Genomic DNA, 24,671 nt, shown 5'->3' with positions numbered 1-24,671 from the left:
GCAGGATTAAATGTGGAGTATGATCAGATTCGGGTTCAAGTGTTGGGTCACAAGCCTTTTCCCACACTTGAACAGTCATATGCCCTAGTCTCCTCTGAAGAAAACCGTAGGGCTGCCATGTTGCACCCTCCTATTACTGACAGATCAGCTCTCCAGGCTGCTGCCCCTGCCACTCCTGCACCTAGTGGCATTGCTTCTCTTGGTGATTCTACTACAGGGTCTGTTGTTTGTGAGTACTGTCACAAACCTTACCACACCAAGGAGAAGTGTTGGAAACTTCATGGGAAACCGGCTGATTTTGAAGCTAAAAGGGCTGCCAAGACAAAGATAAAGACAAAGACCAAGGCCCATCAGACTGAGACTGTTACTGCAACTCCTGCTACTGACACAGGTCTATCCCAGGATGATCTACAGGCCCTCCTACGTATGCTCAGGACTTCCGCTGCTGCTGCCTCTACTACATCAGCTACTGCCAATTCCTCAGCTCCTTCAGGTTCACACTTTGCCCGGTCAGGTATTCCATTTGTAGGTCATTGTGCCTCTGTGGCTTCCCATCCTTGGATCATAGATTCTGGAGCTACAGATCATATGACCGGTTCCTCTAGTCTGTTTCACAGATATTCTCCCACTTCTGGGAAAGATAAGGTCAAAGTGGCTGATGGGTCCCTTTCTTCAATATCTGGAAAAGGACTCATCAACTGCACTTCCTCTCTTCCCTTGTCTTCTGTTTTACATATTCCTAATTTTACTACTAACCTTCTTTCCATTAGTAGTATTACTCGTGATCTTAACTGCAAAGTCACTTTTTTTCCATCTCATTGTGTGTTTCAGGATCTGGCCTCTGGGAAGACGATTGGATTGGGTAAAGTGCATGGTGGCTTGTACCTGCTTGATGACGGTCGCTTCTCTCCACCACCATTGCCTTCTCCGCTGCATCAGAACTATTTGGTCTCTTCTGAACTTTACCAGTGGCACTCTCGGTTAGGTCACCCCCCTTTAGGAATTTTAGCTCATTTATTTCCTCGTTTGGTCACCCTACATACTAAGGATGACTTTTTTTGTGAGGCTTGTGTTCTGGCCAAACAGACACGTTCAAATTATCCTATTTCAAATAAAAGGAGTTCTTCTTGTTTTAATTTGGTACATTCTGATGTTTGGGGCCCTAGTCGCAAGCCCTCTATTTCTGGTCATCGCTGGTTTGTCTCTTTTATTGATTGTCATTCTCGGAACACTTGGGTATATCTTTTGCACACTAAAAATCAGGTTTTCTCATGTTTTCAGCATTTTCATAAGATGATTCAAACTCAATTCCAGGCTACTCTCCAAATATTGAGAAGTGATAATGGAACCGAGTTTACTGAATCACAATTTCAAAAATATTTGGCTGATCATGGCATCATTCACCAAACTAGTTGTGTTGATACCCCTGCCCAGAATGGTGTGGCGAGAAGGAAAAACCGCCATTTGTTGGAAATGGCCCGGCTTTGATGTTTGGGAGGAATGTTCCTTCTCAATATTGGGGATGCGGTTCTCACGCCGCCTATCTCATCAATAGGCTCCCTTCTCGGGTTCTTAATTCCCGTACCCCCTCTGATATTTTACTGGGCCATTCCTCCTTTATTGTCCCTCCCAAAGTATTTGGGTGTGTGTGTTATGCTAGGGATACCAGATCTCCAGGCAAGCTTGAGCCTCGTGGGCTCCGTTGTATTTTCTTGGGTTATTCTCCAACCCATAAAGGTTATAAGTGTTACCATCCCCCTTCCCGTCGCACCTTGGTGAGTATGGATGTTGTTTTCCATGAGGCCCTTTCTTATTATTCTTCACCACCTCTTCAAGGGGAGAGTTCTAATGAAGACGTGCCCTTTGTGATTCCTCCACTAGAGGTTCCCCTGGCTGCTGTCCAGCCTCCTTTGACGGCACCCACGGCTGCTGCCCAGCCTCCTTTGACTGATGCCCAACCTCCTTTGGATGCTGTCCAACCTCCTCCGGCTGTCCCTCCCTCACCTAATGGGAATCCTTTACAGGGGGAGACCATAGAAAATAGTGTTGTTAATGTTCCTATTCAGGGGGAGCTGACTCCAGTCCAGAGAACTATTGGTGCATTTCAGAAGAGAATTGACAATTCCAACATACTCACCTACACAAGGGGCAGAACCAACAGAGGGCAGTTGCAATCCCCTTTAGCACCAATACCCATCCAATTGCCGGCTCCAGATCCAGATCCTCCATCTCCTGGTAATCCCTCTTCTTCCGACCTACCTATTGCTCACCGCAAAGGTACTAGGACCTGTACTTTACATCCCATATCTCGTGTTGTTTCTTATAGCTCTCTTTCTCCATCTTTTCGTGCTTTTGTATCTTCTCTTTCTTCTGTTTCGATTCCTAAAACTTGGCAGGAAGCATCTACAGATGGAAAGTGGAAGGCAGCAATGTTGGAAGAAATGAGAGCACTACATAAAAATAATACATGGGAGCTTGTGACTCTTCCTCCGGGAAAGAAACCAGTTGGATGTAGATGGGTCTTCGTGGTCAAACAGAAGGCTGATGGTTCTGTGGATCGATATAAGGCACGTCTGGTTGCAAAGGGGTTCACTCAAACTTATGGAGTTGACTATCAGGAGACCTTTGCACCGGTGGCGAAGCTCAACACTGTCCGGGTGCTATTATCTTGTGCTATAAATCTTGGGTGGGATCTTCAACAGTTAGATGTCAAGAATGCCTTCCTCATGGGGAGCTTGAGGAGGAGGTCTATATGGACATTCCACCAGCATTCTCTAATGACAGGACCAAGGGCAAGGTCTGTAGACTGAAGCGTGCACTTTATGGGCTGAAACAGTCACCTAGGGCATGGTTTGGCAGATTTCACAAGGCTATGATTTCTGCAGGTTATAGGCAGAGTAATGCTGATCACACTTTGTTTATCAGACGAGTTGGTGACAAGGTAACTCTTCTCATAGTCTATGTGGATGATATTGTGGTCACTGGTAATGATGGTGATGCTATCAGGGATTTGAAGCTCCTCCTTGGCCGTGAGTTTGAGGTCAAAGATCTTGGTCCTCTGAAATATTTTCTAGGGATAGAAGTTGCTCGCTCTTCAAAGGGCATCTTTCTTTCTCAAAGAAAATATGTCCTTGATCTATTGACTGACACAGGGCTGCTAGGCTGTCATCCTTCAGATACTCCTATGGAAGCTACTACAAAACTTAGGGAGAAAGAGGGTGAGCCTGTTGACAAGGGTATTTATCAGCGGTTAGTGGGCAAGTTAATCTACCTTTCTTACACACGACCTGACATTGCAGTTGCTGTGAGTTTGGTGAGCCAGTTCATGCATGATCCCTATTCCTCTCATATGGATGCAGTCCGTCGTATTTTGAGGTATTTGAAGTCTGCTCCAGAAAGGGAATCCTTCATCTCCCACGAGTCACCTTAAGATTGAAGCCTATCTGATGCCGATTGGGCTGGTTCTCCGACAGAAATCTATCTCTGTTCTTGTTCCTTTGTTGGTGGGAACCTTGTCACATGGCGTAGCAAGAAGCAGAATGTTGTGGCCAGGTCCAGTGCTGAAGCTGAGTTTCATGCGATGGCCCAAGGAATTTGTGAACTTCTGTGGCTTAGAGGATTATTACAGGATATCGGTGTTGCTGTCCATCTTCCCATGATGCTTTATTGTGACAATAAAGCAGCCATTAGCATTGCTCATAACCCTGTCCAGCATGATCATACTAAACACGTGGAGGTTGACCGACATTTCATCAAGGAGAAGCTTGAGGCCGGCCTCATTTGTGTTCCTTTTGTGAAGTCTACTGATCAACTGGCTGATGTGTTCACTAAGGGACTGAGTAGCAAGCTGTTTCATCCTATCTTAGTCAAGTTGGGCATGCATGATATATATGCTCCAACTTGAGGGGGAGTGTTAGATATATGGCCAGAATACCGTGGGGGTATTCTGGACCTTTTCTTTGTTATTTAATTAGTTTTGTATTATGTGGTTTAGTCCCACATTGCTCATGTACATATTTTACTATTCTATTATTCTTATAAATAAGAAGGTGCTTGGGATGAATTAATCATCCAAGCATAGAGTTCTAATTCAGATCCACTTAACAGAAAGCTTTTGGATGAGCTCTTTTCCCTTTCCTCCTTGGAAGAAAGCTTTCTCCGCCAAAAATCCCGTTCCAAATGGCTTGAGCTTGGTGATTCCAACTCGGCTTTCTTCCACCGCTCGTTGAAAGCCAGGCAAAGCTACAACTCCATCACCCTGCTCACCTCCCGTGATGGATCCCCTCTTTCTTCTGTCCTTGACATCAAAACCGAGGCCGCTTCCTTTTTCTCCTCTCTTCAACCCCCTCCTCCCCCCTTCCTCCCCCCTCCCCCCTGATCTCATTAACAAATTTGTCCCTTCCTCCTTGGCTAACTCTCTTCTTGCCATCCCTTCCGATGATGAGATTACTAAGGCTATCTTCTCCCACAAATCCAATAAGGCCCCCGGTCCTGATGGCTTCAGCATGGGATTCTTTCTTAGCTGTTGGGACCATCTCAAGGACGATCTCATCAGAGCCATTCGCAACTTCTTCTTCAACCCCAGCCAGCTTGCCCAGATCAACCAACCCTTCCTCTGCCTCATCCCTAAGCATGATGGAGCCTCCTCACTTTCCGACTTCAGACCTATTTCTCTTTGTAATCTTCTCTACTAGTTCATTGCCAAAATCCTAGCTAATAGGATCAAGCTTGTCATCCCTGCCTTGGTCAGCCCCAACCAATCTGCCTTCATAGAGGGTAGAAGCATTGCGGATAATATTATCCTTTTCTCAGAAATTGTGCGTGGATTTGACAAAAAATCCCACACTCCTGCTGCCCTTATGAAGATTGACCTTCACAAGGCTTTTGATTCCCTCAGATGGGACTTCATCGGTGATGTGCTCTCCCAGATGGGTTTTCCCTCTGCTTTCATTCGCTGGGTCCATGCCTGCTTATCCACCCCCTCTTTCTCGGTTATTGTGAATGGCTCCCCGGCGGGGGTTTTCAAATCTAAAGTTGGTATTCGTCAGGGATGTCCTCTCTCTCCTTTTCTATTCTCTCTGGCCCTGGAAGTCCTTTCCAGGAGCATCCAAGCCAAAACCGATCTCCACCTCATCTCCCCAATTCCCAAATGCAAGCAGCTGAACCTCACCCATTTGGCCTTTGCTGACGATCTTATGATCTTCTCCAAAGCTTCCCCCTCTTCCATCTCTAAGATCATGGCTTCCCTTAACCTCTTCGAGAGTCTCTCTGACCTCCGCATTAATCTCCTTAAATCCAAACTCTTCCTCTCTGGTGTCTCGACTCTTGACCGAGACTACCTCCTCCGTCTCACTGGTTTTTCTCTTGGCTCTCTTCCAGTGAAATACCTGGGTCTTCCCCTCACCCCTGCTAGGCTCTCTAGTCATCATTGCACTCCCATGCTTGACAATATTCGCAAGCGTCTTCAGCTTTGGAAGGGTAGGTTCCTATCCTATGCGGGTAGGCTTGAATGCATTAAATCGGTGCTTCAATCTTCTTATATCTATTGGTGCGGCATCTTTGCCCTTCCAAAAGCCACCATCAAAGCTATGGAAGCCCTTTTCTGTGCTTTCCTCTGGAAAGGAAAAGAATCCCACAGATTCCTCTACCCTCTCAACTGGAAATCCATCTGCCTCCCAAAATCCGAAGGAGGTCTGGGCATCCGCTGTATCCGTGATTCCAATACCGCGGGTATTTTAAAGCTTATTTGGAAAATCTCCTCTAAGCATGACTCCATTAGGGTCCATTGGGTCTACTCCCACTTCCTCAGGAATGACTCCATTTGGACTGTATCCGTCCCTGCGGATTCTTCTTGGATCTGGCGCAAGATCCTTCTTCTCCGCCCCCTGGCCCTTAGAGCCATTTCCTCTTCCATCTTGGATGGATCCTCCACCTCCCTCTGGCTTGACCCCTGGCATCCTTTTGGTGTCCTCTACAACTTCTTTGGAGCCAGAACAATTTATTCCTCCGGCATTCCAAAGTCTGCTCCCCTCTCCTCCATCATTTTTCAGGGTTCCTGGTCCCCCCCCCTCCCCTACCCACCTCGCCCTCTCCTTGATCTGGAATTCCCTCCCTACCCTCCCTCCCTCCCCCCATACTCACACGGACAAGGTTATTTGGCTCCCCTCCACTAATGGCCTTTTCAGCTTTAGATCCGTCTGGAATCTAGTCAGAACCCAAGCCCCTACTGTCCTATGGCATAAGTTAGTCTGGTTCAAAGGCCACATCCCTTGACATAGCTTCCTTGCTTGGAGAACCCTTAACCTTTGCCTCCCTACCCAAGCCTTCCTCTCCCACCACAGAATCCACGTCCCCACATCTTGCATCTTCTGTTGGAATGGTTCAGAAGACATTGACCACCTTTTTTTTGCTTGCCCCTTTACCTTTACCATTTGGAAAAAAGCCCTTTCGTTTATCTGGCCTCGCAGTAGGAGACATCTCTCTTTCGCTCGAGAGTGGCTTTGGCTGGTCATGACTTACCCTGGATGCTCGATCTGTGACACTATTGGCAAGCTTGTGTTTTGGGCTTCTCTTTACCACATTTGGATGGAGAGGAACCTTAGGAGATGGACCTCCAAATCTTGCTCTTTTGACTTGATTTGGAAAGCCATCTTCCGGGATGTCTCCACTAAGCTTACTTTTCTTCCTACCAAGGCTGTTTTGGACTCCCCAAGGAACAGGCATATTGTTGTGTCTTGGGGTTTAGATAGTGCTCTTTTAAGATCCCTCTCCCCCACTTAGTTGTGCCTGGGATCTGCTCTCCCCCCCCCCCCCGTGTTCCCCTTTTTGTACTTCCCCCCCCCTTTTTTCGGTCCTCTTCTCCTTTTCGCCCCCCTTGGGCTTTGGTAATATAATTTTTTATTCACCAAAAAAAAAAAAAAAAATAACACATAGTATACAAAGCATATTACATAGTCCCAAGTCCCAACAATACAATACTATGACTCTAGGAGTACTGAGGAGGTCGAGATTCTCGAAATATTCGAGATTTCACTTAGATTTCTCGAAATATTCGAAATCTCGGTCGACTTTTTCAAAACATTGCACTTTTTTACTTCGCATGCTATCTCGTCTAGACCAAGTCGAGTTTTCCGAGATCTTGGCGAGTTTTAGAACTATGACTATAAGATAGCTAGAATGAGGGAAAGGATGAGTAGAGACTTCGACCATGTTAGAATTTATATGCATTAACAGTGATGATGCCATGATGGTAGAGTTCTAAAGGGATGAGGACATTAAGGAGAGATGGAATGGTTATTTCAATAGCCTACTTGATGAAACCAATCCGAGTTATAGCGGACGGGAAGTAGGCAATACACATCACGTAACTTGTTGGAGGTATAATGTAAAATTAGGGTTTCTGAAGTAAAAGAAGCACTAAGAAAGATAAAAATAGCCAAGGCTCCAGGCCTAGATGGGGTCCCAATAGAAGTGTGGAAGAGCTTAGAAATTTGTGGCTTATCATGGTTAACTAAGTTTTTTACCAAGATTCTATGCACTGAGAGAATACCAAATGAATAGAGGAGAAGCATTGTGGTCCCGATTTACAAAAATAAAGTTCCAACAGCTATAGAGGCATAAAACTAATGAGTCATACTATGAAATTATGGGAGAGGGTTATTGAAACACACCTAAAAAAAGATACTACTATTTCAGAGAACCAATTTTGTTTTATGCTAGGAAGATCCACAACAAAAGCTACTTACCTACTTAGGAGACTCTTGGAAAGATTTAGAGAGAGCAAGAAGGATCTCCATATGGTCTTTATTGACCTAAAAAAAGCTTATGATAGAGTTCCTAGAGATTTAATCTGGCATGTGCCAGGGAGGAGAAATGATTCAAGTAAATATGTGGACATGATTAAAGATATGCATTGACTAGTGTAAGAACCGTGAGGGGTCAAGGTAGTGAATTCCCAATTACATTCGGGTTACATCAAGGATCAGCATTAAGCCCTTATCTACTTGCACTTATCATGGATGAGTTAACCAGAGGCATCCAAGATGAGGTTCCTTGGTGCATGTGACAAAAGTTGGAATTAATGCCAAACTAAAATTATGGAGATCAACCTTGGAATAAAAAAGATTTTAAAAATAAGTAGAACGAAGACGGAATATATGGTATGTAACTTTAGCAACTCTGGGACAGATAATGAGGGGGTGAAAGTTGATGAGATGGAGATTCCGCAAAGCGGCTTTTTAGGTATCTAGGATCAATCATCAGTAAGGACAGTGATAAAGAAGATGATGTCTCAAAGATGATAAAAGTAGAATGGCTGAAGTGGAGAAGTGCATCCAAAGTGCTATGTGATCGACGGATTCCTTTAAAGCTTAAAGGAGAATTTTACAGGATAGTCATAAGACCAGCTATGACGTATGGCACGGAGTGTTGGCCAGTTAAGAAGCGTCATATAAATAAGCTAAGTTTAGCGGAGATGAGGATGTTGAGATGGATGAATAAAATAAGGAATGACTATATTAGAGCTGGTTTGGGAGTAGCCCCAAATCAAGATGAGCTACAAGAAAGTCGCCTAAGGTGGTATGGCCATGTTCAACGAAGGCTGCCGCATGCTGCCACCACAAGCTCAGCATGCATTTGATGGCTTCAGTGCTTCACCACATGAAGCCATGTGGTCCAATAAACTGTTGACACCTCACAAAATTCCACTAACAACACTTAGCCTAACTAACTAGGGTTAATCCTAATAAAACTCAATTACTACTAACAATAACACCTCAGGCGTTACTATTCACATAGTGAATTATATAATTGCAAATCATATATTATATAAATCCTATTTACATATATGCATATACCATAGTGTATTAAACAATACAAACTTCATACAATTCATATAATTCATACGATAAGTATTAGAATAATAGACTTTACATTATAATAACATTAATTTTCCATAACTCAGTTCATTAATATACATAAAAATATAATAAACAGAACATCAAGCATCATAATATTCAAAATAAATCCAAATAAGTATTAAAATACGGAAACAAGAATGCGGGGCATTACATATAAAGTTGAGCCATTACAATGAAACCCAACAAAATAAAAAAACCCAACCTATAATATAACTACCCAAAGGTCAATTTTCAGCCCATTAGACAGCCATAAGCACCTTACAAGCCTTCCAAACTTGAGCATAGGCCTCTATTTGAGATTAATGTCTGACGTAACTGCATCCTTTTGATGCAGATAAGTTACCTAAAGGGTTTGCTTATTTTATTGGAAATATGCTTTGGATTGGGTTATGTAGGTGTTGGGCCTTTGATCCCATGGGTTTTCTCTGTAATGGGCCTAAAATATGGGTAGAAAGTAGGAAAACGGGATTTACTTCATTAGTTTGGTTAAGAGTCCTATTTTGAGTCAGTCTCTTTCATTATTTTAGTTTCCTAGTCAGTTTATGTTACCTTATTAGTTAAGGATTGGGTTAGGTCTTTCCTTTTTAGTGGTTGCGTCTGTTTTTTAGTCTTCTATATAAGTTTGTAAGGGGCAACAGCCCTATACACGAATTTGATTAATGAGATTACGGGGGGGGACACAGCATTGTGCTTTGCTCTGTGAGAGAGTATGGTGAGAGACCAAAATACAGTGAGAGGCTGAGGGCGAGAGACCCGAGTCAGAGAGACTACCCTATCTTCTTCTTCCCTTCGTTTTTTTATTTTTTATTTTATTGTTCTGAAATTTCCTGAAAATCTGAGAACCAATCGAAGTATTTACTGTTGCTGGACCTGAAGATAGTAATCCTCTTGTGGACTGGTTATCACTTGTGACTAGTCTACATTACATTTATTCTCTCTTTTTTCCAGAGCCTAGTGTAGGATTTACGGTAGATTATTCATATTAGAATTTATATATAGCTGCAGGGATAGTTTTGTTATTTTGGATCTTTGATTGGGTCAAAGCTTCTAAACGTAGATCGCTGTATATGAAAGTGCTCCAGGAAAATTATTGCAATTAGCGTCATAAAATGAGCATAAATGAGATAAAGACTTTGCAATGGATGACTACTCAGGTCAGGAAAGATAAAATTAAAACTGAATGCATACAGGGGAACATAGGAGTTAGACCTAAGGTGAGAAGATAAGAAATCCAGTGTTCATGAGTTGACACTTGATAGATGCTAATAGAAAATGATAAATATAAAATAAAACTTTGCTGTCAAAATAGATTAAATAAGTCCATCACGTATTGAAATTTTTTAATTCATTTTTTATTCCTTCCATTTGGTGATTTGACTTTCAGATTCAGAGACAAGCTTGGGGAAGTGTATAGAACAATGTAGCTCCTTGTCATCGGTGATTCTTCAACAGAAAATGTTAATGCGGATCAAGGTAGGAAAAAACCCAAGGCCATGCGATTCCTTATTGAACCATTTTCTGAGTCAAATTAAACCTAGCTTGGGTGTTTTCCTGGTTCACTAAAAACCAGAATTGTGGGACTGTTTTAGAAGTTCAAAATTTCCATCTTTGTTATCTCAAGTAGAGTAGTTGGATTGGAATCGGTGTAGACATCCTTTCCATTTAAAACTCGTACTTTATCTTGAAGTTACTTGTTCAATTAGGACACTGCACCATTGCCCAGGTTTGGAGGCTTGCAGGAGTTTTGTTGTTGTTTTTGCCATAGTTGCCAAGGCGTCTCCTAGGCGCCTTGACAACTATGCTTAGTCCCCTAGGCGGGTGCCATGGTCACTGTGGTTGCCTTGTTGGTGTTGCCTTGCATCCAGGCCCCCTCCAATGCCTTGGGTCGCTTGGACGCCATGACAACTATTAGTTTTTCTTTCCTAGGTAGTACATGATAGGGTTTGAGTTTATTTCCTATTTCTATATATTGATGGAAAGGTCCAGATGTATGTTGTTTGCCGATGATATCGTTGGGGTGGATTAGACAAAAGAAGGGACTAACTCTAAGTTAGAGCTTTGGAGGTCAACCTTGGAAATAAGAGGCTTTAAGATTAGTAGAATGAAGACGGAGTATATGATGTGTAATTTTAGTCACACTATGATGGATACTTATATGGTGCGAATTGAGGAAAGAGAGATACCAAAAAGTGATTATTTTAGATAATTGGGGTCAATCACAAATAAAAAAGATGACATAGAGGATGATGTTTCACAGAGAATCAAAGTGGGATGAATGAAGTGGAGAGGTGCATCTGGAGTGCTGTGTGACCGACGTATTCCTTTAAAGTTTAAAGGAAAGTTCTATAGGACTGTTGTACGACCGGCTATGATGTATGAGGTAGAATGTTGGGCAGTTAAGAAGTGTCATATTGATAAGCTATGTGTAGCAGATATGAGGATGCTAAGATGGATGTGTGGAAAAACAAGGAAGGATAATAAAGTAAGACTAGATTAGGGTTAACCTAGTCCCAATTACCCACAACACAAATAACTAAATAGCAGCCAAAACACTGCAACCTCAGGTCTGAAACAGAGGTTTAGCATCAGAAAATTGCCAACTCCAGAACCAGTAGTTCCCCAACTCGTATGGGACTGATATTCCTAACAAGTAAAGGTCCAATAAGGAAGATGAAGCCTAGAAATCTCAGCTTCGATTGATGGCTGAAGAGGGAGATACCAGCAGGTCACTAAAATAGAAGGTAAACTCAGATTTAGTGACTTAGTGAGTAGAGATCAAACCAACCATGAGAAAGTAACCAAACTTAGATCGCATGATGCTTGTCTAGGGTAGAAACACTGCTGAAATTTTCAATTGATTCTGATTGGTTGAATTGGAAGATATGGCAGCAATTCCCAAAATAGAAACTAATTCACTGCAGGCCAAACTAGCCACCAGTGATACAGTATCAAGCTTGAAGAAGATCCCTCATGCTGTTTTGGTCCACACCAGAACCAGACCCAAACCGCAGTGCCAAGAACCAGCCCCAATTAAGCCCAGCCGTGGGTAAGCTGGCCAGTGTTAGTCCCTGCGATATTATTGCTGGTGGAGCCCATGAAATCAACTCCAAAGAGCCACCAGACCTGAGTTTAATTTTCTTAAAGTGTCTTTTAATATTCCAAATTTCCAATGAGTCTTTTCATTTTCCTAGGCTTAGTTAATGAGTTGATTTCTTTTTCTAGGTGTTTTAATTAGCCTTTTCAGTTTTCAAGTTGGGTCTTTTAAGTTTTCAATGTAGGAGTCCAAGAGTTTGAGTTAAGTAATTAATTTTACTTGGTATTAGTTTCTAGGTAATTTAATGCTTTATTGGAGTTAGCTTCTAGGTGATTAATGCTTGACTCAAAGAGTCATTTTTTTTTTCTTTATATACTCCTGTAATCCAACAATAAAAGGAAGAATTGAAGAATGAATTGAATATTGGATTTCATTGAAAATCAGCAGGTGTGTTTGATCACCTTCCATCCCTCCCCTCTCCCTAATCTTGTTTTCTTTCTCTAATTCTCTCCCACTCTCAATCTCATCCTCTTCTTCTCCCTCTCACGATACTCCCTCAAACCGTGGTCTCTTTTTTTTTTTTTTTTTTTAACCCAAATATTATCTGGGACCCGGGGCAGCCCCTAGTATTTTATTGATTAACCAAAAAGAATTAAAGAATACAAGGGGGGGACATCCCGCCTAACCCCAAACCATATCACTTAATCGCTCAGAGACTCTCTTACTGAAGTTCCCCATACAAGCAATCCCCTGCTAAAACCTAAAGACCGCCACACCAGCCTTGTCTTCCCTAATAATACTTGCAAAGCCCCCCCAGGCAGGCTGTCCTGGTGGTAGGTGAAGGAAGCGCCTGTATCACAAGCATGTCTAGCCAGCCAGTCTGCCGCTCTGTTGCTTTCCCGAAAGGCAAAGGACACAATGGCCCGAGTCCGAGAGACCAGAGCCAAAACATCTTGGAACCAGTACCATCCCTTCCATAAGTTACATCTCTTGAGGTTGACCATACTTACTGTAGTAGCAGAGTCAGAGTTAACCACCACGTCTGCAAGAACGAGCTCCTGGCATAATTCCAAACCATCCCTTAACGCTCTGAGTTCCGCTATGGAATTAGTGCACTCCCCATAGGAATTTGCAAAGGCTGCCAGTACCATGCCTCTCTGATCCCTAATCACCCCTCCTTCAGGACCAAGTCCGGGGTTTCCTTTGCAGGCTCCATCAACATTAAGCTTCACAGATAGAATCAGGGGACACCAATAGATAGGGAGGGGCCGTTTCAGCTTTGCAACTGGAGTCACAAGGTCAAAACACTGTAGAATTAAGGTATTCCTAGGGGATTCCAACCTGCCAATCTTGGAGGGTAACTGAATCTCTCTTACCCATCCTTTGATTCGCTCAATGATGGAGGTAGCACTACGACGCCTCTCCTCATGCCTTCTGCTGTTTCTCTCTTGCCAGAGTTCCCAAACAATCAAAGCAGGCAAATACCAATGATGTAGGCACTAAGGTTCTTGCAGCTCCCTGTACCTTGCCAGAGCAAAACCCGACTTCTGACATCCTGAGAGGGCAGGAAGGGGATGTCCAAAAGCCGGGAAAAATACTCCCAAACCTTCGATGCCGTACCGCCAAAGCCCAAACAGTGATTCGTGGTTTCCCTCCTTGGCTGTCCACAACAGTTGCATCTAGAAGCTAGAGGAATGCCAAGGGCCATAAGGGCATCGTTAGTGGGGATCTTGCCCATTAGGAGCTGCCAAGAAAAGAACCCCACTTTCAGGGGCACCGCCTGATTCCAGATCCATTTTGAAAAGGACCTATCGGGGTCCCTATGCCGGACTTCGTTCCATGCTGATCTAGAAGAGAAACGGCCATCACACGCAGGAGTCCATATCGACAAATCTTCCCTGTTTGAAAGCGCAAGGTCCCCTAACCTGATGCTATCTCTAACTGCCTCTGAATCGATGAGGCTTAGGATGTCCTCCTTCCAAGGCCCCTCACCATCGACCGCATCTTTAACACACAAGTTCAGATCCACAATCAAACCATTATCCACGAAGTCAATTAGAGGGCCGACTCCCACCTAGTTATCCAGCCAGAAAGAGACATTGCCAACCCCAAGCAGCCATCTGGACCTCTCCAAAACAAACCCCTTGAACTCCAAAGTGCTTCGCCAAGATTTAGAACCAGTCCCTACCCGCCCAGCCAAAGCAACATAAATATTTTTAAAATACTTGGCCCTGAAAAATTCACTCCACAGCGATTGCTCCGACAAGACCTTCCAAAACCCTTTCAACCTGACTGAAGTCCCCACATCCTGCAGCAGTCGAACGCCTAGTCCCCCTTCCGCCAGAGGCCTACAAACTTTCTGCCAGTTCACCCAGTGCCTGCGGTTGCCCCATTCAGAGCTGCCCTAAAGAAAATCAGCAAAGATCTTGTACAGATTGCGCAGGACCGCTTTCGGTGGATCCAGAGCGGCCAAGACATGAATTGGCATAGAGGAGAGGACATGCCTCAAGAGCGTAACAAGACCTCCAGAAGACAGTAACCTACCCTTCCACCCCGCCACTTTACTTCTGATCTTCCCTACCAGTCCATCAAAGAAATTGATCTTCATTCTTCCCAGATAAGTGATAGGGAGGGACTTCCTGAGGAAGCCTGTAACCACCCCCACCATGCACGTTGCAGCCATCGAAGCTTTTTCGCCTAGCACATAAGAGCTTTTCTACCTATTAACCAGCTGTCCCGAAAACCCTTCATACCTGGTAATGAAGCCCATAATCTGCTTGAGGGAGCTCTTCAACCCTCTGGAAAAAATAATGGTGTCGTCTGCAAAGAGGCTATGTGAGATTCTTGGACATCCTCTCGGAAGTCTGTGAAAGGCTGCAAGCCCATCAACAAAGAGCCCTTTTAAACCCCTGCTTAGCACCTCCTCGGCCAAAATAAACAAGGCTGGAGAGAGGGGGTCTCCCTGCCGCACTCCCCTAGAGGATTTAAAAAAACCCGACTGCTTGCCCCCCATAACTACAGAAAACCAGCAGTTCTCAACCGTCTTCTTGATCAGAGATATCCAAGCCTCACTAAAGCCAAACCTGTCCAAGACAAGCCAGAGGAACTCCCACTCCAGGCGGCCATAAGCCTTGGCAATATCCAACTTGAGAATCATATTGCCACCCCTTATTTTTTCGGTTAAAGTCTTGAACCATCTCCTGGAAAATGGCAATGTTGTCATGTATGCATCTTCCCTGCACAAACGCACCTTGCTCCTACGCCACCAATGATGGAAGGAGCCCAGCCAATCTCAAGGTAATGATCTTTGCCAGGATCTTATAGGAGAAGTTACACAAACTAATAGGCCAAAAATCTGCCATTACCTTCGGGTTGTCCGTCTTAGGAATGAGTACCAGATCGGCCGACGTATATCTTCTTGGAAGAGCTCCTCCCGTGAAAAAATCATGTACTGCCTCCCACACATCATGTCCCACTAACTCCCAACAAGCCGAGAAGAAGATCCCAGAAAAACCTTCAGGGCCTGGGGCACTGTCCCCAGATAAGGAAAAAACAGCCTTCCTCACTTCCTCCATAGATGGGACCCCCAGGAGGTAGGAATTATCAGCGTCAGATTGCACTTTGGGGATCAAAGACAACAGCGCCTCATCCACCACACACCCCTGAGAGGCATAAATCCCTGAAAAATGCTGCACCGCCTCCGCCTGAATTACATCGGGATCCAAAATCCACTCTCCATCTCCTCCCTTGATTTTGTTGATGCCAGCTTTCCTTCGTCTGACCTTCACTATGGAATGGAAGAACTTCGTGTTCCGGTCCCCCTCCTTCAACCAGGTTGCCCTTGATTTTTGCCTCCAGAAAATTTCCTCCTGTAAAAGAACCCCCTGAAGGGCTTCCCTGGCCGCCTCCAGGGCCCCCCTAAACTCCTCACTGTTGCACTGGTCTAATTCCGCTTCTGCCCTAGTAACACAGTCCTCCGCATCCCTAACCCTCTGGTGGATGTTGCCAAACACCTCCTTGTTCCAACGACGAAGTGCACCGCGAAGTCCTTTAAGCTTTAGAAACAGAACACAGAGCGGAGATCCCACTACCGGCTTGTCCCACTGGCTTTTGACAAACTCCATAAATTCCGGATGTAACAACCACATCTGCTGGAATTTAAATGACGAAAAGGCACGGTCACCACTAGCTACAAAGGACATCCCAATAGGGCATGATCTGAACAAGTCCGGTTAAAGTGAGTAACCTCAGACCTGAGAAAAGCACCAGCCCACTCCGCATTAACCAAAAACCGGTCCAACCTGGCTAAAACCTTTCTGGTGCCTTCCTTGTTATTCGACCAGGTGAAAATACTGCCAAAGAAGCCAACATCTAGAAGGCCAGCCCCACTTACAAAGCTACCAAACTCCTCAAGGGTGTGAGAGCAAGCAGGGAGACCCCCCGCTTTTTCCATCGGAGCAGCCACCACATTAAAATCACCTCCCACCGCCCACGGGCCATCAATGGATCTGGAAAAGGTCTCCAGTCTAGTCCACATTTCCCTCCTCTCAATCGCCGTGCATAGGCCATGCACAAAAGTAATGAAGAAGGTCCCCACCCCTGCATCAACACACCGAAGGGTGATAAACTGATTATGCTCCTCCACAACTGTTACCTGCACTGAGTCCCTCCAAAAAAATCCCCAATCTGGCTTGGGTATGCAACGAGTCCAACCCAATCCTTCGCAAAATCTTCTACCCCTTAGTGACCTGCGCCTTAGGTTCTGCAATCGCAACAATGTCTATCTTATGCCGACTCACCAAAGCTTCCAGCCGCCTCGAGGTTAGCCTGTTTCCTATTCCTTAAGCATTCCAAAATAAGCAATTCATCTGGAAATAGTTTAGAGTGACTCTATTGGTCCCATGGACCTCGTGATACGCTGGCTAGGCCCCTCCTTGGCTGGCCGACCCCACCTTGCCTTCCTGATTTTCTTTCTCTTGCAAACATTTGCAGCACTAAGTAAAGTAGCTCGAGTAGACACCTGCCTTACTCGTCTCCCTGCACGCGCCCCCGAAGGCACAGGTTCCCTATTTACCTCCCCTAGCCTTTCAACTGTTCTACGGACTCTGCTTTCAATCGCATCATTAAACCTTCTAAAGCTTTCCAACAGGGCCTCTCAGTCCAGGGTGGGGGCAGGCAAATCAGCCACCTGTGAGTCGTCCCTGGTGCGCCTAGCCGGATCCCTATACCGGAAGAATGGAGCAGAGTACTCCCCCACTGACTGCGAACAGCCCTCACTAGCAGATCTGCCTCTGGACACCTCTTCTGTGGCTCCTATGCGCACCCCTAACCTCTCCTGAGGAGGTGCTTCAACCGCCAAGTCACTGTCCATAAAGACTTGCACATCAGTCACGCCCTCCCCTGCTAAGTCGATTGCAGCCCCCTCACAGGGGATTTCTCCCTCCTCAACGGCCTGAACATCAGTCGCCTCCTCCGGCTCCAGCAGTGCTGCATTTCCTTCCGCCGTCTCCTCATCAATCGTCCGTAGCCCATCACAGACAAAAATCAATGCTACAACAGCCTGCAACTTCTCTCTTCATCCAAGAGCAGAATCTGATCTTGAAACCTCGTCTTCTCCCTTTGTCCTATCCCTAACCTCTCCATAAACTAGATCTGATCTCTCTATTACAGATCTGAACCTTCCAACCTGCGTCAACCAGTTTGGGCTCTAACTTGGATCAAGTGTAGGATCTATAGGGGTGGAATGAAAATAGAAGGTTTCTAATGTAATTCTAGATTGGTAGGAGACCAACTAGAACCAATAACCAGGACCTGTTATGGATTGGGAAAATCGGCTAGGTCAAATTATGTGGAATTGTGATATTAGGGTGAGAATTTGATGGGTCCTTGGGTTAGATGTTAGGGTTAAGTTAGGAGAGTGTGGATTATATGGGAGAGAAGAAATGCTGAAAGTTATAGTTAAATCAGATGACTAAATCTGAAGTTATTGAGGAATCCTAGTAGAAATAGAATTGAGGGCTAAAAGGGTAATTCCAACCAATCTGCTGGGTGGATGGTAATGAAATTTGGATCAAGTCTCTCTTAGGGTTTGAGGAAGATTCGATCAAAATTTCAGCAGGTTCTAACGGTTAGATTTGGCTGGGCAGAATTCTCGCGAAAATCACCTTGCATGTGATTTTCTAAAAGGGAAGAAGAATAATTGCAGAATTTCAATTTTAGACTTACTTGTTGTTTGAAAATATCTTGAACCTTGCAGAAAAATTCTAGCAACTGAATATGTTTCTTCAAGAGATCGGCTATGGCAGAATTGAAACTTGAATGGAGCTTGATTGGAGATCGATGGAGGGGGTTGGGGAAGGGGATGGCTATCTCAGCTCACCCTGGGCATCTCACCCAACCTATCGCAGGATTTTTAACAAAGCCTAAAGCCAATATTTCATTAATCAAATTCGTGTACCATGCTAGCCTCCCTTACAAACTTATATAGAAGACTCAAAAATAGACTTAGACACTAAAAAGGAAAGGCCTAACCCTATCCTTAACTAATAAGGTAACCTAAATTGACTAGGAGAGTGAAATAATATAGAAAACAAACTCAAAATAGGACTCTAACTAAACTAAGGAAGTAAATCCCGTTTTCCTATTTTCTACCCAAATTTTAGGCCCATTAAATTGGCCAATTACAAAATAAACTCATGGGATCAAAAGCCCATCAACTACATAACCCAACCCAAAGCTTATTTTCAATAAAATAAGCCCTCTAAGTGACTTATTTACATCAGTTTCAGCCTGTGGAATGGGGTAGAAGTGAGGATCGAGTGGAGGGAATGAATAGGGGATGATGTGTTTCAAAACCCAGCAGGGTTTGTGGATGGAATGGAGAGTTAACTTGCAGTGAAAGGGGTTGCAGAGGTGCAGCAATGGTTTCAATCGATGGAGTAACCAGCAACAGCAACAACAGTGTTGGAGGAGTGCCTTCAAGTCTTCAACCTTCGAATGATGATCTCCCGCAGCAGCAGCAGCAACCGAGTGGTATCCTTGTGGTGGATGAGACAAGCTCAGGCTCGATAGAGAAGGTGATAGTGGAGGGGTTGGGATAGATGGATTTGGCTCTTCCAGCCATGCTCCTTCAGCCCTTCATGATGCAGGGAGAAATTGGCTCACAAGGTTAATTGACGCAAATAAGTCACATAATGGGCTTATTTTATTGGAAATAAGTTTTTTGTGGGGTTATGTATGCATTGGGTCTTTGATTCCATGTGTTTTATTTGTAATGGGCCACTTTAATGGGCCTAAAATGTGGGTACAAAGAAGGCATACGGGATTAGGCTTAGTAGTGCTTATTTTCATATTTCCTAGGTTTATTTAAGAGTTTTTTCATATATCTAGGTAGTTAAGTACTTAAGTGTCTTTTTATACTCCTAGGCAGATTTATTGTTTTCTTGTTTCTAGTTCCTAGGTTCTTGTTTATTGTTCCTAGATGCATGGGGGGATGTTTTCTATGTGATGGGTTGGGAATACCAACAGTCCATTAATTGCTTACATGTATCTAAGGGGTTTTTGGAACTCCTTCCTCCCCTTATAATTCAAATCGTGGAAGGCTGTTTTGGCATTCCAGAATTCATCAACAAAAAAAAGGGACTTAATCTTCTTCTCTTTGAGAAATGCTTGTGAGTTTATCAAGTATGCTTAGGTGAGACTCCTACGAGCGGGCCAAGGTGGGACTCCTATGGCTGCGCAACTAGTGGGACTCTAGTTTGCTAAATTTATCTTTTTTTGTTTCATCATCTTCAACCTCAAGCTTCCATCAGCAAAGTTACAGCAGCACCTTTTGTTGCAGGTTAGCTTCAATCCAACCCCTTACAACTTCACCTTTTGTAACTATTCACATACCCAGTCCCTACAGCATTCTCTAATCTGGTCACTACAGAACCAGGATTAATTTTAAGAACTTGTCACTGATATTCCATCAGAACCAGCAGTCAATCACCCTAATCAACCCTAGCCTAATCAAACCAAGCTCAGTTCAAAACCCTATTCTCTACCAGTTTTCGATCTTGGTTTGTAGTCCTTTTGGATCTGCACCACTTCAAGTCTCACGCAACTTGAGAAACAATCATAATTGCAGCAAGCAAACTTTTCATTCAACTTTGTAAAATCCTGGGAGAGGCTTGAACAGCCTTTACAATAAATAGAGGGCAAGACTTGCTCCTTAAGAAAAAGGAAAAACAGAAACTTAACTTAATGACTCCAACAGAAAATTAGAAACTACCTTAATTACTGACTGAACTAACTTAGAAATATAAAAGATACTTCACTCCTCAAGTGGTGACTACTATAACCCACACTTGAGTTACAAAATATTTGTCAATAACTTGACAAATATACCCCCACGATTCTGGGTTTGAGAGACCAGCAACTCCCAGCCCTATTGGGCTGGCCCAACTTAAAGTTAGTTGGCCCTATGGCCCATTGGGTTGGTCCACCAATTGGTGAAGTGAACCAGCCCTTCTCCCATGTGTTCCCTTAGAATATTCCTTGCCAAACAATTTGGCTTCTGCATCAGATAAAGTACAAAATGAACGTATAAGAGCAGACTTGGGAGTTGCCCCGATCAATGACAAGCTCCGAGAGAGTCGTTTGAGGTGGTATGGTCATATTCAATGGACACCTAGGGACACCCCAATAAGGAGGAGTGATATGATTCCGATTGAAGGAGCTAAAAGAGCTATGGGCAGGCCTAAAATGACCATAGGAGAAGTGGTGAGGAAGGACACGCATAATCTAGGTCTTATACCAAGTATGACATCAGATAGAGCCTATTGGAGGGCAAGGATCCATGTAGCAGACCCCATTTAGCTGAGATTCTCCTGATATGTTGGGTTGTGACTCTGTCCTCTTACTATTTTTCATCTTTCATTTTTCTATTTATTTCTCATCTTTCATTTGTCATTTCTATTTATCATTTCTCATATCTTTTCCCTTCCCTCTTTTCCCATCTTTTCTTTCCCTTTCTTGGTCAGAACTCTATTTTCACTACTTTGTTTTGTTTGGATCCACGTAGCCGACCCCATTAAGTTGGGATAAGGCTGAGTTTGTTGTTGTTGTTGTTGTTGTTGTTGTTGATGGAAAGGCCTAGAGCTTCCTTATGTTTTGAGTTAATGACACTTGGCTTGTTGCCTTCTAAGTTCTGTGGTGATTTAGAGAACTGGTACTGTGGTGATTCTGTCCCAGCCCCTGTTGTGGTGATTCAACAGACTTATTGATGGAGATTCCAATCGAGACCTTTGGTGATGATTCCAAGGTCATATCCCTTCTCTTCTTATTCGTATTTTCTTTATTTCCCATCTTTGTTTCATGTCAATACATTCAAAGAATTAAAGTAGGATGGCTGAAATGGAGAGGTGCGACCAGAGTCTTGTGTGACCGACACATTCCTTTAAAGTTTAACGGAAAGTTCTATAGGACTATTGTCCGACCAGCTATGATGTATGGAGCGGAATGTTAGGCAGTTAAGAAGGGCCATATAGTGAAGCTATGTGTTGCAAAGATCATAGTTGTCAAGGCGGCAAACCGACCCAAGGCGTTGGAGGGGTGTCTAAGCGCTTAGGCGACCAAGGCGCCCCCAAATGTTATTTTAATTTTCCCACTTTTCTAACATTATTTAGTATGCTACATAAATACAAGGAGCATGGATTTTTCTTCATATATGCTCTTCGGACCATTTGTTGGAGCTAAACACTCCCAAACGATGATAAGTTTGGAAAATGGTTATAGATTGGCCATTGATTGGAGTTGAACAGTCCCAATAGTCCACTTTTGCAAGAATACTAGGAGAAGTGAATTAGGGTCATTCCTAGCCTCATATACTTTTGTAACCAAATGAACTAGCCGACCAAGGTGCTGTTATAGCCACGGAGCCACTTTTTCTTTTGGGACCTAAAACTTTGAAAAGCAGTCAAGCTTACCGTCTTAATCAATGTTTTTTTTGGTGTTATTGTTCTTTGGTGGTGTGCTTACTAAATCAAGCCTCTCATTGTAAACCCCTGTTCTTTATCCACTTCTAATAAAATTTGTTATTTCTGGAGAAAATGCTTAAAAAAACGATGGAGTTCATAATTATTGTAAAATGAGCAAAATGTAACAAATTGCCTATAGATTAACCATGCACTGATAAATGCAGAATAATGAAGAACCTATAATCTAGAACATAAGTTTATGATGATTTGGTACCACATTAATGACTGTTTCCATTTTAGGGGATGTAGTGCTACAAATCTAAATTAAAAGCCCAAAAATGCATGAAAGCATGTCTTAATAGGTATTAATCTTTTTAAGGCATTATAGATTAGTTTTTTATTCCTTTGTTTTGGATAATAGAATATAGATGTGTATTCACACTTATTGTGGCATTTGGGAATTATCATCCTTTGCGCAGAAAATTTCTTGGACGTCCAAATTTAACGGAATATCCAAGACCATTTCTTTTAATAATCAAAATTACCAGTAATAATAAACAATTACATAGCATTTTCAAATTCCTAGGAACTGAAGTCCACGCCAGAACCAAAGTTTAGAACATTAGCCCTCCTATGTTCCTCCTTATGCACTCATTGATAATAGCCTTTCACATTAGTTTCTTTATCACTTGACACCGTGAAGCATAAATGGTCATATTGCCATCTCACAACAATTTCCTTTATGATTGATCAACAGACACTGGTCAGAAATCACTTCAGAAGGAGTTAGCAGAAGGAAGAGGGGGGAATGACGACAAACTGCAAAGAGATGAAGAAAGTGCATGTTTTAGATTAACGAACTGAAAACACATATAATCATGCTCACAGCAAAAACATTTTTAACAAATAAGCAGAATATCCAATCCATGATTCACAACTAAAGTAGAAGAATCAAGTATTCATAAAATTCTACAAAGCCACCAGGATTACTTGTTAAATCCTAAAGCAACTTCCAATCCATGGAAAACTTAAAGAACAAAAGCTTCAATAGCAAATAAGGTAAGCAACTATTTCAACGACATTTTAATACTAGGATAAAAAAACCACTGCTAAATATGTAGTTCATTTTCCTTCTCTATCACTAGATAACAAAAAGCAGCAGAAGAAGAAGAAAAAGAAAATATGAGCATACTGGTACGGGGACCACAAAAATGCCGGAACAGTGGAGAGTGAAGTTGAACCAAATGCGATTCGATTTGCAAGAAGCAAAAATGCCAATAATGTCACCACAGCTCCCTTCATCTTTCCTAAATAACATTCCAGAGGACAGTACACGACGTCACAGTTAAACCCAGAAACCTTAATTAGACAAACAAAAGTGAAGCAGGAAGTTAAAAAAAAAAATTAACGAAATAAATGGACAAGCAAAGTAAAGCGAAACTAAAGGACGTATGAAGTGAAGTTTATTTGGAACAGAACTGAGCTTCTTGAAGCAGGCATGAGGAGCATGACCTTCATAATTATCGAAATAGAACACTATAAATCAACACAAATTTCAAATCGATTTGTGAGTTTAGATGACTAGAGTAGAATACCCAGAATCTTAAAACTGTTATAAGCACAGGGCAACGCCATAAAACCTCTCCAGGTTTACATAGAAAATGGGATGAAATAACAAATAAATTGAATTATCTTAATGAGAGGCACAACGAACTTCGACGGAATTGAGCAATCTGCAACACACTAAGTTCTCCATTGGGGAAATTTTTGAGAAAAAAAATCGTACAGGGGAAATAAATTGTTAAAAGAGCAAATATGCGAAAAGAGGAGAAGAGATATCTACGAATGAGAACGGGAAAATAAATGAAAAACAATCTGAACTGGGGAAGAACAAATCATGACAACGGGGAATACTGAACCGATGGATCCATCTTTCGAAGCTTGCCTGCACGTGCAGGAGAGGAAGACGAAGAAACTCTGAAATTTTCCGTTGGGGGAATAGTTTGAGGTGGGCAATAAGTATTAGTCCGTAATTAGAGAACAATAGATGCTTGACACACTGTAAATGGAATCCCTCTTCTTCAGAGAGATCGAGACACACAGACAGAAGACATACCCTCTGTATCCAATTATCCCCCCTTCGATCGATCGATAGCTGTTCTTCAGATTCGTGCTAAAGGAAACTGAGCACCAATGAGGCTTGCAGTGCAGAGACGGTATCTCCGTTCGTCAACGACCAGCCACCAGTGTACAATCACCCTCACACATGATTTTTTCATTGTTTTCCTGTTTTTTAACCTGGTATGTGAACCCCAAGGCGATTATTCCATTACTCATGCTATCATTGGTGTGGCATGGAAGATTCTTCAAATTGATATCACGGAAATTCTTTGCTTTCCCTTTCTAAGGTATTTTTGGTATCATATTTTTTAAGAATATTTATTTTTGGGCAAGAGATCTCTACTTGATCGCATGGTCTCTACACGAACATTTAGGCCAATGGGTGAAGCATGCCTAGTTATCTACCCCAAGGGCTGAGGCTTCATCTCACAGTGTCCTATGAGGGTGTAAAAAACACCACCAAAGTAGAGATTTTTTTTTGTTTTTTGTTTATATTTTTTTTTTGGTAAAGGGATCCTTTTTTGTTTATATATATACTAGTAAATGTACACGTGCAAATGCACGTGTGACCATATGTAGGTGAAAAGGAGATATTTGAGAGCTGAGGTGAGAGAGAGAGAGAGAGAGAAGTCTTGTAAT

At 43.0% G+C, this 24,671-nt stretch overlaps 1 protein-coding gene across 1 annotated transcript in view; it reads right to left on the bottom strand.

Moving 5' to 3' along the window:
• The window catches only part of LOC122642112, a 102,961-nt gene extending 79,058 nt beyond the window's left edge, over nucleotides 1-23,903 (bottom strand). Inside the window, exons 1-2 of the mRNA XM_043835528.1 lie at nucleotides 23,857-23,903; nucleotides 23,104-23,218 (exon numbers count right to left, since the gene is read on the bottom strand). Of these exons, the coding sequence (XP_043691463.1) occupies nucleotides 23,104-23,213 (110 nt within the window). The 5' untranslated portion in view covers nucleotides 23,214-23,218; nucleotides 23,857-23,903. The remainder of the gene's footprint in view (nucleotides 1-23,103; nucleotides 23,219-23,856) is intronic.
• Nucleotides 23,904-24,671: the final 768 nt, after the last annotated feature.

Source organism: Telopea speciosissima, chromosome 10 (assembly GCF_018873765.1).
Source record: "Telopea speciosissima isolate NSW1024214 ecotype Mountain lineage chromosome 10, Tspe_v1, whole genome shotgun sequence".
NCBI lineage: Eukaryota > Viridiplantae > Streptophyta > Magnoliopsida > Proteales > Proteaceae > Telopea > Telopea speciosissima.
This window is presented reverse-complemented; position numbering and strand designations above follow the sequence as displayed.